The 20,576-nt window shown below is 32.6% G+C and overlaps 1 protein-coding gene across 2 annotated transcripts in view; it reads right to left on the minus strand.

Moving 5' to 3' along the window:
* Positions 1–4,076: 4,076 nt before the first annotated feature.
* The window catches only part of LOC132751974 (F-box/LRR-repeat protein 4-like), a 34,007-nt gene continuing 17,507 nt past the window's right edge, over positions 4,077–20,576 (minus strand). For both annotated transcript variants that reach the window (XM_060742208.1, XM_060742209.1), the window contains exons 12-17: positions 17,372–17,501; positions 13,650–13,742; positions 12,421–12,528; positions 10,435–10,521; positions 9,259–9,363; positions 4,077–8,002 (exon numbers count right to left, since the gene is read on the minus strand). In XM_060742208.1, the coding sequence (XP_060598191.1) occupies positions 7,873–8,002; positions 9,259–9,363; positions 10,435–10,521; positions 12,421–12,528; positions 13,650–13,742; positions 17,372–17,501 (653 nt within the window). In that variant the 3' untranslated portion in view covers positions 4,077–7,872. The remainder of the gene's footprint in view (positions 8,003–9,258; positions 9,364–10,434; positions 10,522–12,420; positions 12,529–13,649; positions 13,743–17,371; positions 17,502–20,576) is intronic.

Here is a 20,576-nt window from a genome sequence, read left to right on the forward strand (position 1 = left end):
TTGTGTTTGGGTTATCTTTGTTTTCTTGTTCATGATACGCCCATTTTTGTTTTAAACTATGAAAAGTTTCATGGAATGGCATAAAGTTTAAGGTGTCACATTGAAGGTTCCATGATCATCGTCATGAACGGAAAGCCTGTATTTGATTTTAGTACAGTATATTTAAAGTTTTTGTATAAAGGGTATACAAAAAGAGGAAATTTCCAAAAGATTTCTTACATAAAAATTCGTTTCAGAAACCATACAAAATCTATCTAGAAATAAAGAAATATTCAGGTAGAGCATATACCCGGACCTCCCTACAAAGGGCCTGGCTACAGCCTGAAGATAAAATTACTATACATGTAACAGTAACGAAACCGCCCCCAGTCCCTGCCCCTGCCCCACACCGACCTTATTTTCCATCAATCAAATTGAAAGATTTTGAAAAGGTATAAGCTAATTTAGTCTCTCGTGTTGTTACTTAAGACGTGTGAACTTTTCTACTTCGTCTCCATTAAAATTGATATCATTTATCACTCATGAAAGATTCAATAATTTCAAATTTCCATGGTAACTTGGCGCTTGACATAACAGTTTTTTTATGAAACAGCCCCCCTTCCTACAAAGATTAATTGATACAAAAGCAGAGACGCGGTTCCATGTTTCCAAGAAATCAATACCAAAAACAGCAGACGATAAACAGTAAAGCCCGCAGAAATCGATGGCGTTCCCGGTGACTCATGTATAGCTATGCAGAAAGTCGCTAATAACGTATCTAAATGGAGACAAATGTAAATTAAAGCGATTGTTTCTGTATTCCGTAAATTTTGTGCGTTGTTTTTATTGCAAAGGTGATGTGAGCTTTAAAATGACAAATATATATATGATTCACTTATTATTTTATACATGTGTGCTGTTTATTGATGTTTATTGTTTACTGTACATACCTCAAATGGTACGAACAAAAAAATGTTATTTTCCTTCTCAGTGAAACAGTTGGGCATGAGGTCCGTTTGTTTGTTTGGTTGGTTTTATGGCTGCAATCCCATCTTATGTCACTACCATTAAAGACAACCCCTCAGCCACAAGGAGCATAATTTATAATAACTGTTCTTTGAGTATGTGTTATATGTAAAAAAAATCAGATAAATGGAAAATACCAAAATCGCTCGAAAAGAAAAAAAAAACATTAAAAAAAAACTAAAATGTGTGTGGCTGTGGTTGCGAAAGCCCCAGTAGGCTGGAGTGATTGATTAAAAAACATTTTAACGGAAAACCTTGCATGCAAGAAAAGAAGATACCTATTTGCATTCTAACGTGCTAATACATGTATAGAAAGAATATTAAAAAAAAAGTTGAACCACATTAGCGGGGGTGACTTTAATGAAGATAATCGATTTATTGACGTCATGTTTCACGTAATTTGACGTAAAAGCATTATTTTCTTTTTCTTATGCCATACATAAATCGATAAAAAATAGTTTTAAGCTCGAATGCGAAACAAGTTCTTGCAACTTATATTAATCACTTTCGAGTCCGCTTCCTGGAACTAACCAATACTGATGTGATACAAAGAAACATGGGCGGTCCCGACCGCCAAGTAGGATTCGAACCCATGATCCCTGGGTTGAGCGGCAGACAGTATGCATCCACTCCCCTTGTAATGAATATGCACTCTAAAGCGCAGTATATCTTATAGCGGAAGAGTGTCAAAGCAGATATTTGGGCATGGTATATAATCAGATATTTGAGTAATATAAAAAGACATTTTGGCATAAAGCATGAGTAAATATTGATACTGATCAATGAAGACAATAAAATAGGTTAGAATGTCTACTATTTCGTTTTACCAGACAAAAATACCAACCGGAATATCTCGGCTATAATCAACAGTTTCTTTCCGAAGTTTGACGGAAAGGGCCGCGAAGAAGCGATTGGCAAAAATACATGTCTAGTACCCTTGTTCCGTGCTAACCAATAACTAATGTTGGAAACGGAACCTGTTTGGTACACATTTCATATATTTCAGTACCTTAATTCAGAAACACGAAACATCAGCACGTGTAAGGGTAAATGGAGACATACAAATTTACAATTGTTTTGAGAAAAAAAAAAGACCACCGAAACGACAACATTACCAATAAGGATTGTACATGTAAAAGCTTCAAGTATAAAGTATTACCCCCTCATACAGGAACATATTAAATTTTGATCACGCCACAATGCCACCTGACAACATGACATAACATTGGAAACATTGAATTTATTTCATACAAAGTCTGATGAACGGCAAACAAAAATAACATATGAGATCATATCACAAAAGAGAGCACAACACCAGTTACTCAACATTAACGCAAAGTCATTAGCAAAGTAACGATTTTCGCGCATTAAATACTATTATTATCGTCTGCAACAAAAACGTGACTTTATTTCTAAAATAAGGAGACAGATTTGTCACAATTATATTTAATTACGTACAACATTATGATCTGTTGCTAATTGAATATTTGTCAGGTTCATTCAGTACATGTGACATTACGTGTTTCCGTCCGTTCATGTTTCGTCACAGATCTATATTTATCCTGGTTTATATACTGTGAACATGAAAAAACCTTGAATAATATTAACTAAATCACAGACTTTTAAAGCTGCATGCCTCCAGATGAGTCAAAATATTTCAATAAAATCAAACTTTAGAAATTTATATGTACTAAGAATTTAGGAAAAGTAAAATGATTCAAGATTCAAGTAATATCTTACCTCTTATGTGCGGTTAATGACTTGATTTTCCGGTATTTACAACTATATTTCTACTGCGTTACTAACGCAGTAAGGTCTATTTATGCATGTTTTGACCACTTTTTGGTAATTTACGTGGGTTGTAAGTGCCATTGATAATGTGTAAATTGCTTCCTTTCGGTTATTTCACAATATTATACATTCAAATACATTTTCCAAATTTTCATGAAAATTAGCATGAATCTGGAGGCGTGCTGCTTTAATAATAAAGTCCGTGACTTAGTGTACAGTACTATGACAAAGCAATGGGGGACTTCCGGTTTCAAATTCCATCTTAATTACATTGTTACTGTAAAACAGGTTTGAATATTGGTTTCAACCTAAGATCAGCATACCTGAACAGATATAAGTAACGGGGAAAATTGATTTTCACGGGAGAAATTGATTTATTCGATACAATTTGACTTATAGGGGGCAAATTGGTTCGACAGATTTATTTATAGTAGGCAAATTGTTGTATACGGGGCAAATTATTTCATACGGAGAAACTCTATTTATAAGGCTCTGGGGCATATCGATTTACACGGGGAAATTGTTTTATTCGTGACAAATTTACTAATATGGGGCAAATTGCTTTGTGACTGATTTATTTATACAGGGCACATTGTTTTATATGGGGCAATTTTTTTAATATGGCGAAAATCTATTTATACAGGCCCTGGGGCATATTGATTTACAAGTGGAAATTGATTTATTCGTGACAAATTGACTTATACGGGGCAAATTTATTTGTGACAAATTTATAAATACAGGGCAAATTGTTTTATATGGGGCAAATTTATTTATAAGGCGATATTTATTTATACAGGCCCTGGGGCATATTGATTTACACGGTGAAATTTATTCATTCCTGAAAATTGATTTATACGGGGCGAATTGATTTGTCACAAGTCTATTTATATTGGGCAAATTGTTTAATACGGGGTAACATTTATTTATACAGGCTCTGGGGCATAGTGATTTAGACGGGGAAATCGATATATTCGAGTCAAATTGACTTATACGGGGCTGGTTGATTTATTTGCCAAAATTCTATATATACTAGACAAATTGTTCTATACATACGGGCAAATTATCTTTTACAGGGGCATATTGATTCTCACAAGGATATTGATTTATTCAGGGAAGGGGGGGGGGACCAAATTGATTTATACTGAACAAATTAATTCATACGGGGTAAATTGTTAAAATTCATCACGTTGGGAAAAATATACTAGAGGCAAAACTTTTGCCACATAATTTCACAGCAAATTATTGTTACATTCACATAAAAAATACATAATAAGTACATATTAAGGTATAACAATTTTAATGCCTTGTATTTTCAAAGGTGATCTTGCACACTAAATAATAAATATTATTCTTAGCTAATTAACAATTAAATAATACTTAACAAATACATAAAATATCAATTGCAATACATTGAGTATACATAAAACATAATGCACTAATATTTAAAGCCTTACACATAACCTAGCTCTCTCCTATTGGTAAAAACAGTTTCAGACATTAAACATGGTTCCAATACAAAAATAATAATTAATTGATATAATTTCAGACACAAGAATAAAATCATCAATTGCTATGTCGCAAAACCATAGCTTCCTGACATTTTTTTCTTTTGATTGAGATTTATGTTGCAGTTTAGGTCATATGGCCACTTTCCAGCTTTTCTGGTGGAGGGAGACCTCAGGTGCCACTTTGTGCATTGTTTCAGTCACAAATGGACACCCGAGTAGAACCAATGACATTCTGTAAGCTAGCTGGATAGCTTTTCACACAAGAAATATTTCGAAGCATCTTTTGTGGGATTCAAACCTACATGTATAGCAGTAACAGGTAAAGAGGTCATACACTGTCAACACCACTGGTATTGTGTGTATGTAACAGTGACTTTCATTTAAAGATTTTTTTTTGCAACATTTTTAATTTGTAACATTTAATGCCTTTTGAAAGGGGAAATTAAGTCATATCAAACCATAAGAAAACTGGGAAAATTTCACAAACCCATCAAAACAGTCACTTCCTAAAGAAAGTGCACTAATATAAAGGGTTTTTTATTTAATTTAAAATTCATAAATGTCTAAAAATATGAGCTGGATTGAAAAAAGCTTCACAAATTTTCGGGAAGTTTCAAGTTTAGATAAATTGTGAATGTTTGACATTTTTTGTCAATTGAAAGAGGTTTATATCATTTTGGTTTCTATTTTATGCAAAAACTAACATTGTTTTACATGTATAAATAATATGTAAAACAAAACATTAAAAATTGCCGTCTCAAATGCAATGTGGAGCAAATAAAACATATTTACAAAATATTCCTTATCAAATATCACAGTGGAATGCCTGGACGCTGTACATGCCATAAGGCAACATCTTAAAAATTAACAGAAAATGAGCCGCGTCATGACAAAACCAACATAATGAGTTTGCGATCAGCATGGATCCAGACCAGTCTGCGCATCAGCGCAGTCTGATCAGGATCCATGCTGTTCGCTATCAAATTCTCTACTTGTTATAGAGTTGTAAGCGAACAGCATGGATCCTGATCAGACTGCGTGGATGCGCAGGCTGGTCTGGATCCATGCTGATGGCAAACCCATTATGTTGGTTTTGTCAAAATGCGGCTGGAATATACACGTACAAGAGCCGATTGATAAATTTGCGGGCCTTGGGTCACTTTTTATGTTTGTATACCAATATATAGAGGATATTGAATGAGTGTAGGTTTAATACTAAATTTATTGAACAAGTTTAATAAAATCATATTATGCGAGCATCTGGCGAGCATAAAATTGTTTTAATCAACCAGTTCAATAAAGTTAGTATTGAACTTCACGAATGTAATATTCTATTGATCACATATATGAAATAAGAACAGTAAACTGTTAACTAAAGTCTTTTTTCTTTGACGCGCCTATAGTGTAACGCTAACATTAGCGTGCTTAAACGCTATATTTGAATTGCAAATGACGTCACATCAAAGTGTTATTACACTTGTGTAATATCGTCTAGTGTAATATAATTTTTATTAAATGGCTTTATTACACTCCTGCCCTGCGGTTTATGTGATAACTAGCTTTACAGTAATAATATGTAACGCACTGTGTACTATGAGGTAGATAGTTGCTTGGCAATACCTTCCACTGTAAACCAACTACCAGTTTTGCTAAGGTTTGTAGAATTTGTGCCAAATTTGTGTTGAAAAAATATTTTTAACTCAGCAACAGCATGAATTCCGAATAAGTGAGAAAACAAAATAACAGCTTGTTTCAAATCACAAAATAGTTGTTGCAATGTTGCCATGACAACTGTTTATATATCTATTCAGCTTCCTGATAATGACAGTGGCGACAACCTGTTTAACTTAAATCAAAATTTTCTTGAGATCTGATAATCTGATTAAGAAATAATAGAAAAAATTCTGCATATTCATCAATCAACACTCGTATTAAGCAATGTGATAGCATGAACTCACTGCATGTTCATGTAAGTAAAACACACACAAAATATTGTTTACCTTGTTTACCATATGTAAATGACTGGCAAAAAACTATAGAAGACTGGTCAAAGCTATAAATTTAGAAAACAAAATGAAAGAAATAAAATATGACATGGGGAAAAGTACAACTTATAAAAGTGATCATGCCTGTATATGCAATAATAGGAAAATATAAGTTACTTCCTTTCTTATTTAGACACCACTTTCAGAATAAGTTACTCCCCTTTGTTATTTAAACACCATTTGCAAAGTATGAAAAATGTGTCAAGCGATTATTATTAATATGCAATAATAAGTTACTTCCCATTGTTATTTAGACACTACTTTCAGTATAAGTTACTTCCCTTTGTTCTTTAAACACCATTTGCAAAGTATGAATATATGCCTGGAATTTAAAATGTAAACATAATTATCATCACAGGCATCCTAGTTTTGTCTCACTAATGTTATTACTTTTCCAATAATGAATTATTGGCAAGAATTTTAGTTTTGTTCCATGCTGTTATATAGAATTTCCCTGACTTAAGCACTTAAAATATCAGACGGTTAATATGGAAATTGATTATTAAGTGTTTTATCTCTTTATGATAAAATTAAGATAAAACTGCTAAAAAACATAAATATGTCACATGCAAGGTGAAAATGTCATTGTATTTATCATAGTAAAAAAAACAGAACAAAATTGACATTAACAGACAAAAACACAAAACAAGTTTGATTTAACCTTGTACGAAGGGTGAAAAGCTGACGGTAGGCTGATGGACACAAGATAACATTGCTAATAGACTAAAGTAATAGAAACAAAAAGTACATCAAATTGAAAAATGCAGTCAATGAATTTAAGATTCCGAATTTCAGTTTTGAATTTATTCTACTATATATTTAACTAAATTTTCTTAAAATTTTCACTGCCCCGAACTAATTTACACTGGCCGTGGGCCGCCAAGCTAGTGACTGAAAATGCTATTTTTAGAATACTTAAAAGGCACATTATGCCTCAGAATATATTTTACCTTCTTTTGAAAGGACAAACATGAATTTTCAAATATATTGAATAATCGTTTAAGAGCATGTAAGATGCTTATTACCTTAAGAAAGTAGCACTGAATGTGAAATTAGCTGTAATAAAAGTAGCAAAATGTAAACAAAGTAGTATTTTGATTTCCAAACAAAATTCTTAATCTCTATAACTTTTCTAATTCCCAGCAAGTAACAAAAGCAAAATATGATTCAGGTAATTGGCCAATGAGTATTGTTTTTAGAAACTAAAACAGAAAACACCAAATATAAAAAACTTTTGAGAAATAAAAATAAAACCATTTTCGGGGACGTAATGGGCCTTTAATTAAGTAAAAATTTGTTTAGCAGTCTGAGAAATAAATTTTTTAACCGTGTGACCAGGTAAGATACAATCATATAATTATGCCCTTAGAAGCTGAGATCATAAAAAATAAATTTTCAAACTTGTAAAAAAAGTTAACAGAGTTTCTTTAATGAGTGTGTTAAGAAACTGCAAATCAACTTTTAAGGCTGACCAAAATAAAATTAATGCATTCTAAGTTCATTTAAAATATCATCTTTTTCTTCTAATTTTGGAAACTTTTTTTTATTGCCACATGAGGAAATTCTCTCAGCCAGTGTTCCACGGTATAGTTGTCTATCCCTGAGCAGAATGATACATCAAAAAATGTCATTTTGGCACAATTTTCCAAAACCCTGAAAGTTAAAAAAATCTTTTAGGTTTTTTTGTTATACAGTCAATAATATTTTGCTAATTTGTCAATAATAAATAATAATCTTAAAAGCACACCATTTATGCTCTTTATCAAAAAAATTTATTCTTTAAATTTTACCACCTAATTGCATATGTTGTCCTGTATGACATCATCAAATTATGACATCACAATGTTAACCTTGAAAATTAATTCTGTACAACTTATATGAATTTGTTACAAATTAACACTTGTGTGTAGAAATATCTATGTGCTTCCTATAGCCATGTATGGTACACTTTGCCCACAATAGAGTGTTTTTGTGATGAAATTTCCATTCACTTATGATGAAAAATTTTATTCACAGGGCTTTTTTTCCTTCTATAACAGGGGTCGATATAAGGCCCCTTCACAATTCAAAATCACACTTTTTTTTTCACAATGCGGCAGAAAAAAATTCACAATTTCAAAAGAGAATTCACAAAATATTGGGACTTTGTCTTCGAAATACATTGTTTACCTTTCGCCAATTTCAATAACACAGAAATAGTTTTAATCAAGTTAAATGGTTTTTGGGCATGTTAACTGGGTTAAAGTACTGACTTGAAGCAGATTTTACACAGGTCAGAAATTATAATCAACCATTTCCAGTTTCAAAATGATGCGAAATGCCAAGTAATATTTCTTCTTTTTTTTCCACAATTTTATGACATATCTCACTTTTTTCCACAAAATGTACAGGCCCTGGTCCCTTCACAATTTTGACAAAAAATACCCTGATGCACATTCAAACATACAGTATAACCTCTACAGACTGGCAGTCTTCAGAGCAATTACTTCTTTTTAACAGTAATATGTATTCCCAAAGTTAAAATTTAATCTAAAAAAATTTAAAACAAAAAATATAATCTCTCTAAAATCTATTTAACCTCTCTAAAATGGGTAAATGAACCACTCTGAAGTGAGAAAATGAACCTCTCTAAAATGAAAAATTTAACCTCTCTAACACAAGCCATTTAACTTCTCTAAATCAAAAATTTAAACCTCTCAAAAACAAGAAATTTAACTGCTCTAAAACAAGAATTTTTACCTCTCTAAAATAAAACATTTACCCTCTCTAAAAAGAGAAAAATTAACCTCTGTACAGCAACACCTTTCAGGACCAACCTAAATCTTTGCCTTTCCATAGGGTTATGTTCTGCAGAAGTTTTACTGTAGTTCTGCTACAGTGAAATTATATGTACTAAAATAATAACTTACTTTTGAGCAGCATCGGCAGTGACTTGCCTGGTACCAAGGATGTCTAACTGTTCCATGTGTTTACTGTATGTAGCTATTGCCAGTAGGTCAGCATCACAAACCGTTCTGTTAACAATGAAACTAAAGCTGTATATTACTGCAAAATCATTTTTATTTGTGAGGAACTAATTTTTTTGGTTTTCGTGGATAGGCAATACAGGAATTTAAGATCCAATGAAATTTCTTTTTGTCTGCTGTAAGATTGTATTGTATCACATTATGTCTTTTATTTACAGTTCCCTGACAGTCATAATCAGAATGGATTGTTAAGCAGTATCATGTAGATTATTTATATTTAACCTTTTGGAAAAATAAACAGTCTGCATAATTTAAGAACCCTGGAAAATGTGCTTTGTGTCAAATTCATGGAGTTTATGCCTATGGAATTAAGTGAATTAACAGTATAGGCATGTTCAGTCTTTGACAATCATACATACTCTGCTATTCCTCACTATACATACCCTTCCCCCCATCCCCTTCCCTATTACCACCTAAACAATCATAACAACAGGCTTCTTAATTCACTGACTCAAACACTGTTGAAGTTTAGAATTACAGAAACTCTAGCATTGTTTTGTCTAGAGTTAAGCTCAATAAATAACTTATTTTCTATACAATTTAAGGGAAAAAAACATTCTGTAGCAAAACATTCCCAAATATTTGCAGTATTATTAGGTTTCAGTAGGTTTGGATATAAAAATTTCAATGAGTTTCACTCAAAATAAGTTACTTATCACAACACTAACAACATATGTATTCTATCACAATGTATTCTGACAATTAAGACAGCCAGCATATTTGCTTTTTGTTTTAAGTAACCCTAGCATTCTTATGATCATAATTATGGTGATTTTCTCAGCAAGACCGCAGGTCCTTCTCCATGCATTAGTTCATGAGCAACCAGGCATTTATGTTGAATCACTGACCTGTGTGCTAACCAAATAACTTCCTCACATGTAAATATCCAAACCCCCTGGAAGGATTTTGAACCTGCAGCAAGGAAGGACAAGGAGTTCCAAGTCAATGACCTTAACCACCTTGCCACTGAGGTTCCTAATCTTTGATTAAGTAACTGATGCACTTCTAGATGTAGATAAAAAATTGAGATATCTTTAAATTTTGTCATGTGTATCTCACCTGTTGGCAGTTAGAAACAACTTTTTCAAATTCGGACAATTTTTCACTAGTTCTATAAGGCATGAACTTGAAGATTTGACATCAGAGCTGAAAAAAATTGTTTCAAAACTGTTATTTGATTAAAGTTTAACAAAAATGCCATAAATTTCACACACAAAAACCCTGTCTCATTAGTGCTCAGTGATGGCAATCCATTTACATTAGTATCCCTCAATTCATGATGACTAAGAAGTCCATACTCACATTTTCATCATTTTTTTATCTGACCATTGACCTGTCTGCAAGTGACCATGACCTTGGCCACAGAGACTTGAATTTTTTTTCGTACCACACTCCCTTCTCAAAATGATTTATAATTATTTCAAGTTATATTTAAATCCCTTGAAAAGGGGTGGAAAGTTTGCTCTGCATAAACTTTTTCCTCTGACCTCTAAATGTGACTTTGAACTTGACCTCTAATAGTGACACTAAACTTGACCTCTAAGTGTGACCTAGAACTGTGACTGAAAGACCTTGTTCATAAGTCATGGTGGTCATTAGTTAAATTAAAGAATAATTAAATTCATCCATGCATGTAGAAGTCATGCATGCTCTAGACAAAGTCTATACAGTTTATCATTTTTGGTGACCTTGACCAAGGGTGACCTTGACCAAAGGGTCATGATAATAGCTTCTTTATTTTTCTATGGAAAATGAAGCTAAAAATGTAACATAAAGCTAAATACAAACAACATTTATGCACTTAATGTTATAAATGTAAAAGAAATCTACAAATCAGTTATCATAATAATCATTGTAACATCATAAACGGATGACCTTTTGACCTCAAGAAGAAAAGCACATGACATGTTACCAGGTACAATTCAATAAAAAAATAAAACAACATAAAAACCATTTTAAAGCATGTAATCATAGAAAATTTATTTGTTTTCACACGGAGGATCAAATTATATTTCACATGTGAACACCTGCAGTTTAAATGTCACTCGAGCTCGTTTAGTGAAATATATTTCTATATTGCAAAGAGACAAAAAAATATCCAGTATTTAATGGGCACTCCAAAAATCCTTTGCTGGTAGAAAATTGAATTTTTGACATACATCAACTGGGGCACTTAAAACAGAAAGACATGCAAAAGATTATTAAGAAACATACTTAGAGATAAATTGAAAAACCTATTTTGTGCTATAATAAGCCAGATTTGAGTGAAAAAGCGTAACAACGCTTTTAAATTTTTGGTAAGTTTTCACATTAAAAAAAAAATTATTCTGGAAAAACGAAGTGGGCGAATGATCTGAAATTTTGCACACACTTTATTATTCAAGACCCTCATCAAACAAACAAATCTCAAAAATTATAAAATATTTCCAGTCCTGTCATGTCATAAAAATCTCAGTGGAGTCCCTTTAAAGCATGTACAAAATATATGTTTGTTGGATTCTTAGTCAAACAAAGCTAATAAGGTCGCTATCAAATCCTTGATGAATGAAAGACAAATATGATATCTTATGGCCAATGACCTTATCAAAATATCAAAGACATTTATGTAACTGTCAAAGACCTTTATCTAACAGTCAAAGATATTTATCAATTTGTCAAAGGCATTTATCAGTCATATAAATGGAACATATTGAAAGAGTGTAGGTTCAATACTGAATTTATTGAATGAGCTGAATAAAATTATATTACGGGAGCCTCTGGCAAGGAAACTATGATATTATTCAACAAGTTCAATAAATTTAGTAATGAACCTGCACAAAATTAATATGACATTCTTTTTATCACATACTCAAAAGAAAGACTGTTTAAAGTGCAGTAAAATCATTATTTTTTTTACATTAAGAGCATCTTTACACTATGTTTGTATAAATGGCGTTTTGTCAAAATATATGCTTGGCCGTACAATACCATCTTTACGGAATCACAAAATTGGCACGGGTATGTGATAAATTACCATAAAGCACATAAAGATATAAAACACATTACCACCATCCTAAATCCAGTTCCTCTAAATGTGAACAACCCCCAGCTAATGCTGAAACCCCTACATTAGAAACTGTTCTACATCTCCAGGCATCAAGGGAGACTAATTTTCTGAAAATAAAAATGTTACAGTTACTTCCCTTTGTTATTTTAACACCACTTGTATGATACTCAAAATATTTGATTTTTTTGTAGATTTCTTCAATTCAAGATTCTATTAACATACAATAAATATAATTGATTAGGTTATAGGCCTAAATACAGCTTGAAAAGCAACAATAAAATCTTGCAAGAGGTCTCTTAAATAGTGTTTATGTGACCTTATCATTTAACCTCTGTGTGACCTTCACCTGTATTAAGTGTTTATGTGACATTGACATTGTCATTTGACCTCTGTGTGGCCTTCACCTGTATTAAGTGTTTATGTGACACTATTAACAAGAGCTGTCAGTAGGACAGCATGCTCATCTATTCTCAGTGCTTGATAGTAAAACAAGAGCCTGGATAATGTAGAATTTTGTAAGTTCAAAAAAGGGCCATAAATCTGTCAAAATCCATGATAGAGTAATGGCCCTTGAACATTAACCTGCTTTTATGCAAGTGTGTGAGTTTCAACCCATCGGCTTCAGTAGTTTTGGAGATACCAACTTTCACACAAATGCAAAGTGATGCCTATGATGGGCCGAGTACATTAGCTCTCCCTTCTCTTTGAATAGTTGAGCTAAAATCTTATTTTTACAAGGTCATTATTCAATGTACCATATATCATTTTACTCAGTTCAAATTTAAAGTTTGAAAGACAACAACTTCTTCATCTGAATATTTCAGCTTTGAGAACTTTGTCTGCATACATCCAAAACATTTATATACTGGCAGCCCTAAAAACTAAGTGATATTTATTTACTAATGAAGAAGATTATGCAAAGAAAATTATGTTTTTTTTGTTATTTTTCTTTTTTGAATTAGGAGATCAGTAATAATAGTTACACATCAAACCTAACTAGACACGTATTGAATTTTTCTTCTTTCTTTTCTTTTATTATTTTACCATCTTGAGGTAGATTTTCACACACATTTAGTAAGTAAATAAGTAAGAAAGTAACAACTTTATTTAATGAGGCTAGCACATTCAGTTTCCTTATCTTCCATGTGGGCCTCAGACATTTTCACAAGGACTGTGTGATTCGTAAAGAGATTTAAAAATTTCTAAAGATAAAATTATTTAAACTTACTTTGTATGTTCACCTATTGCTAAAAGTATTTCATCAAAAACATGGACACAGTTTGTTGATCCTAAATTCAGATGCTTTAATTCTGTACATGACCTGAAAAATCAAAAAGGAGACTATAATTTAAGTATATTTTACTAACTTTCATACAAACAACAACATATATTTTTTCTTCAATGTTTGGTCAATTAAGAAATTAATTAAATTATAGTTCCCAAACAGTGATTTTATCACTAAATAAAATCACTGTTTGAAGTTTGGATGCGAGGAATTATATCACAAGGAAATAGCCCAAATGATGTAATGCTGAGCACCCGAACTACAAACAGTGATTTTTATTAAGCGATAAAAGTACTTCTTAGGATATATTATTTCAATTCTAACTTGATATTGACAAATAAATGATGCCGTACCTGATTTCAAGCTTGATTGTAACTGATTTGTTTTCATACTTATTTTCAGCGCATCACATTTTTAATGGTTATGTCACATGTCTAAATATAGATTGTCAACAGTAATTTTATTGCATATTTAGTTATTTACACACACTTTTGACAAGTCTGTTTAATAGGGAAAATGCGGATTGTGTTAGAATTTTTTTGTGTAAATGTCCTGTCATCCGCAAGACCGTGTGGCCAGATCAAATGTCAAATGCAGAAAAAAGGTCTCAAACAGCTTGTCTGCTCCTTTCTATACTACAAAGTGACAGGTAATATGACTGTCTTCTACTGGCGACTGTCAATTAATGATATTTTTTTTAAGGATTTGAAGTACAACTGTATTAAGTGTTTATGTGACCTTGTCATTTGACCTCTGTATGACCTTCACCTGTATTAAGTGTTTATGTGACCTTGTCATTTGACCTCTGCATGACCTTCACCTGTATTAAATGTTTATGTGACCTTGTCATTTAACCTCTGTGTGACCTTCACCTGTATTAAATGTTTATGTGACCTTGTCATTTGACCTCTGTGTGACCTTCACCTGTATCAAGTGTTTATGTGACCTTATAAATTGACCTCTGTATGACCTTTATCTGTATTAAGTGTTTATGTGACCTTGTCATTTGACCTCTGTGTGACCTTCACCTGTATTAAATGTTTATGTGACCTTGTCATTTGACCTCTGTGTGACCTTCACCTTACATGCAACAACAAAGACACCCATCTACTGCAAACATTTTAACAATTTTGCCTAGAGTATTTTATGATGAGACTGTTTCTACATAGTACATGTAGTATCAGAGTCAATTTAACCTCTGACCTTTTGAGGCCCTGAAACAATTTCATATTCCTATAATCATTAAGAACTTATCATCTGAACTTTAACTTCCGACAAGGCAGTGATACATGAAAAGAGAATTTGGCTATGGGAGCATTATTATATACTAATATACAATGAGGCTGTAGAATGGTAAAGCAGAAATACACATTTTGTAAACATACAAAAGTCCTGGAGAGGTGAACGATCTACACTCCTTAGTTTGAGGTGGTTATTAACAGTTCAATCCTTAAAATGAAAGAAGACCAGTGCCAATGTATTCAATCATGAACATATACCTTATTTACCCCCAGGTAAAGGAAAAAGGAATGTCTGTTTATTGTTAGCTAACCGGAAAAAAATACCTGTTAATTGTCTTTTCTAAATGTCATTGTTGAACTGATCCCCAGCATTGCAGATTGCAGGGATGAGTTTGGTTGAAAATATCATGTAAACAAGAATAAATTTCAACCTGTCTCTTTTATAATTCTGAGAGGTTACAATGTTTAAATTTTAATAAACTGTCCCTTTAATTCTGAGAAGTAAAAAATGTTTACATTGATTAACCTGTCCCTTTAATTCTTAGAAGTAAAAAATGTTAAATTAATTTACCCGTCCCTCTAATTCTAAGAAGAAAAAAATGTTAAAATTGACTAACCTGTCCCTTTAATTCTGAGAAGTAAAAAAAGTTCTATGGAATAACCTCACCCTGTTTTCTGACTTTTAAAAAATGTTAAATTGACTTATCTCCCTGTTTCTGACAAGTTAAAAATGTTTAAATGGACTAAAACATCCCTTAATTTTGACAAATAAAAAATGTTAATTGACTAAGTACCAGAACCTTTAATTCAGAGAACAAACTAGAAATGTGTCATCATGCCACGGATGCCCCCGCATGCAGCCAAAATTTCAGATGTTATAATATTTAGTTCCAAATTTGTTTGCACAAATTATTGTTTTCATTTTAAGTTCAAAGCCCTTAAAACTTTTCAATGTTAACACAAACCATTTCCATACAATGTTCAAGGCACTGAAATTATTCAGTCTTAACCTTTTGAAAATAGCATATTTCATATTTGTAGCCAAAATAATGGCTACATACATTTCCACAAAAGTATGAGTGCTGAAACTGAAAGTTCAAAATTTTTCCAATATTCAAGAAAGATAAGTTTGTCGAAAATCATTGAACCCGTAACGACCAAATTCAAACTTAAACTGCTTATTCCTAAGATGTATCTATATTATTTTCAAAGTGAAAGGGACATAACTCTGCCAAAAAAATCATCGAACCATGACCAAATTCCAACTTGACCTGCCCATTCCTTTGACATATCCATATGTCAAATTTGAGTTGAATATGTAACATTGTTGGGTAGATAATGAACAGAAACTGTAAATTTCATATTAATTTCAAAGTGAAAGGGGCATTACTCTGCCAAAAATCATTGAACAATGAACAAATTCGAACTGGGCCTGGGCATTCCAAAAACATATCCATATGTCAAATTTGAGTTGAATGTGTTGTACTGTTGAGGATATATAAACAGAAACTGAAAATTTCATATTATTTTCAAAGTAAAAGGAGCATAACTCTGCCAAAAATCATCGAACCATGACCAAATTCAAACTTAACCTGTATTTTCTCATGACATATCCATATGTCAAATTTGAGTTGAAAATGTTGTACCGTTGGGGAGATAATGAACGGAAACTGAAAATTTCATATTATTTTCAAAGTAAAAGGGGCATTTCTCTGCCAAAAATCATCGAACCATGACAAAATCGAACTTGACCTGTATTTTCTAATGACATATCCATTTGTCAAATTTGAGTTGAATGTGTTGTACTGTTGTGGAGATAATGAACGGAAACTCAAAATTTCATATTATTTTCAAAGTAAAAGGGGCATAACTCTGCCAAAAATCATCGAACCATGACCAAATTCGAACTTGACCTGTATTTTCTCATGACATATCCATATGTCAAATTTGAGTTGAATATGTTGGTACTGTTGGGGAGATAATGAACGGAAACTGAAAATTTCATATTATTTTCAAAGTAAAAGGGGCATAACTCTACCAAAAATCATCAAACCATGACCAAATTCGAACTTGGCCTGTATTTACTCATGACATATCCATATGTCAAATTTCAGTTGAATATGTGCAACCGTTACTAAGATAATGAACGGAAACTGATGATGACGGAATGACAGAATGACGGAAGGACGGAACAGGGTAACACTATATGCCCCGGCCATTACATGGCGGGGGCATAAAAAAGCCAAATTGACTTACCTGTACCTTTAATTCTGAGAAATAAAAAAAATTAAATTTATTTACCTGTCCCTTTAATTCTAAGAAGTAAAAAATGTTAAAATTGACATACCTGACAGGTAAAAAAATGTTTAATTGACTAACCTGTCCCTTATTTCTGACGAGTAAAATAATATTAAAGTGACATACCTAATTATACGCAGTAATGCATCTTGGTCTATATTAGTTCTGTAAAGGTTTAATCTTTCTAGGTGTTTCAGGTTTGATATGTCATAAAAACCATTGCTTACAATCTCCTTACAACTACCTATATCCAACTCTGGAAAAATAAAACAAGACCTATCAGTAGGACAGTGTGCTTGACTATTCTCAGCCCTTGATAGTAAAATAAGTCTGGATGGTGTACAATTTTTTAATTTCAAATAACACACCGTATTACCGGCGCCAGTGATGGCAGATAGCTGAAAATTTACCGCTCGGTACAGGTAGGTTATAAATTTGGTTGGTATTAGTATATTACACAAATACGACCCATTTCATTGCTATGAAACTATTGTCCATTGATTGGAGATACTATTATGTAATTTTTAACTCGTTTTTCCAACCGCCTCCGTGGTCGAGGGGTTAGAGTCGATGACTTCTAATCCAGTTACCTCTCTGACATGGGTTCGATCCCCGGGAGATGCTTTGGTAGTTTAGCGCGGAGGAAGGTAGTCTAGTACTGGTGTAACTCTCCAGGAACGATAGTTAGGAAACTATCCGCCTATATGACTGAAATACTGTTGAAAAAGGCGTAAAATGAAACAAACAAAAACTCGTTTTTCCAGATTTTAGACTATTTTGAGCAGGTTAAAAGTGACAGCTTTGGAAAAATCCATGAAAATGTCTGTTTTTTTGTTCAAAATATTTCAAGTTTTAACTGAATGGCAGGATTTCGTGTTGTTAATATAGACGTTCATCCATTGGGGTCACGCAAGCCAAATATCTACCCCATGAGTCTTTTCTTGAAAGTTTTACAGACGTTCAATCTGGTCCGGTCGAAGAAATGCTGCCGTTGTAGGCAGATACTTATTTTAATGTTGCCATCGATGGCAGAAATACCATGAAAGTGGCTAACATTCTGACAGAAAATCAAGGTCAATCTTTTATCAATTCCTCTATTCTTTGCGCCCTTTTAGTCGGAATAGAGATAATAAATTATCATTTCTAATATTTTCTCAAGATAGAAAAGTTATTAATGCGGTATGTGCATCGTAAAAGCTTTTTAGCAACACGCAGTTGCAATACAAAATGTGATGATTCAGTACGACCAAATTGCACCATAAATAGAGCAATTAACATGAAGAAATTCATTTTTCTATATTCATGCATGTGTGCTTGATCTGTTATGTCTGTCAGTTGCATGCATACAATACCATATGTATATTGAGTTTTGCAGCCCATAATTCACTCCCTTTTCAAGACATAACGCCATTTGCATATTACAGCTGTAACTTCAGTAAGTGGATATTCATGTGCAAGCATATGACATTATTTTCTCGAGGTAATAATGTTCATCGCTTTATGACATATAAAGGCTGAAATTTACTTAGTCGGCGTTAATGCAGCAGATTATAAGATACTAAATCGATGTAATAAAGGGGAGACTATTAACCTTGCAACTGACAAGATCTGTGGACATCAGTGTATCATAAAACAATGTATGTAAATGTAAAATGGTGATAAAGAGAATATTATCGACAGTTCAAATTTTTCCCTATAAAATCAAGTCCTTGAAAAACACGACATAGTGGATTCATTTCTTTAAACTTTCATATTTGAAATCGCGTTGTAGTTTGCCTTTGAATTACATTTACTATGCTAAAATATTAACAACAGTACTAACAGTAAGGTGTATATACAACGTGATTTCAAATATGAAAGTTTAAAGAAATGAATCCACTTTGTCGTCTTTTTCAAGAACTTGATTTTATAGAAAAAAATTTGAACTGTCGATAATATTCTCTTTATCACCATTTTACATTTACATACATTGTTTTATGATACACTGATGTCCACAGATCTTGTCAGTTGCAAGGTTAATAGTCTCCCCTTTATTACATCGATTTAGTATCTTATAATCTGCTGCATTAACGCCGACTAAGTAAATTTCAGCCTTTATATGTCATAAAGCGATGAACATTATTACCTCGAGAAAATAATGTCATATGCTAGCATATGAATATCCACTTACTGAAGTTACAGCTGTAATATGCAAATGGCGTTATGTCTTGAAAAGTGAGTGAATTATGCGCTGCAAAACTCAATATACATATGGTATTGTATGCATGCAACTGACAGACATAACAGATCAAGCACACATGCATGAATATAGAAAAATGAATTTCTTCATGTTAATTGCTCTATTTATAGTGCAATTTGGTCGTACTGAATCATCACATTTTGTATTGCAACTGCGTGTTGCTAAAAAGCTTTTTCGATGCACATAACGCATTAATAACTTTTCTATCTTGAGAAAATATTAGAAATGATAGATTAACATCTCAATTCCGACTAAAAGGGCGCAAAGAATAGAGGAATTGATAAAAGATTGACCTTGATTTTCTGTCAGAATGTTAGCCACTTTCGTGGTATTTCTGCCATTGACGGCAGCATTTAAAATAAGTATCTGCCTACAACGGCAGCATTTTTTCTTCGACCGGACCAGATTGAACGTCTGTAAAACTTTCAAGAAAAGACTCATGGGGTAAGTATTTGGCTTGCGTGACCCCAATGGATGAACGTCTATATTAACAACACGAAATCCTGCCATTCAGTTAAAACTTGAGATATTTTGAACAAAAAACAGGCATTTTCACGGATTTTTCCGAAGATGTCACTTTTCACCTGCTCAAAATAGTCTAAAAACAGGAAAAATAAGTCCAAAATTACCTAATAGTATCTCCAATCAATGGAGAATAGTTTCATAGCAATGAAATGGGCCGTATTTGTATAATATAATAATATTAACCAAATCATTAACCTACCTGTACAGAGTGGTAAATTTCAGCTATCTGCCATCACTGCAGTGATCTGCCATCACTGGCGCCGGTAATACTGTGTGAATAAGGTCAAAATTCTGTCAAAACCTTGTTAAGAGGTATGGGCCTTGTACAGTGACCTATTATTATGTTGAAATTTTACAAACAAGTTATTAGTCCAGACCTACATCAAATGGTACACAAGCCTTGAAAATAATATTTTCCACATAAAAACTCAACAAAGACCCTTTAAGAAATACAGATAAAATCAATACAGATTATTAAATAAAAACTTTCAGCACCAGAATTTAAATTAAAAGTTAAAACATACAAGATGTATTCTGCATACCATACTTGACCAAGCTGGAACCTAC

This window comes from Ruditapes philippinarum, unplaced genomic scaffold (genome assembly GCF_026571515.1).
Source record: "Ruditapes philippinarum isolate M1 unplaced genomic scaffold, ASM2657151v2 ctg1029_1_1_1_1, whole genome shotgun sequence".
NCBI classification, from domain to species: Eukaryota; Metazoa; Mollusca; class Bivalvia; order Venerida; family Veneridae; genus Ruditapes; species Ruditapes philippinarum.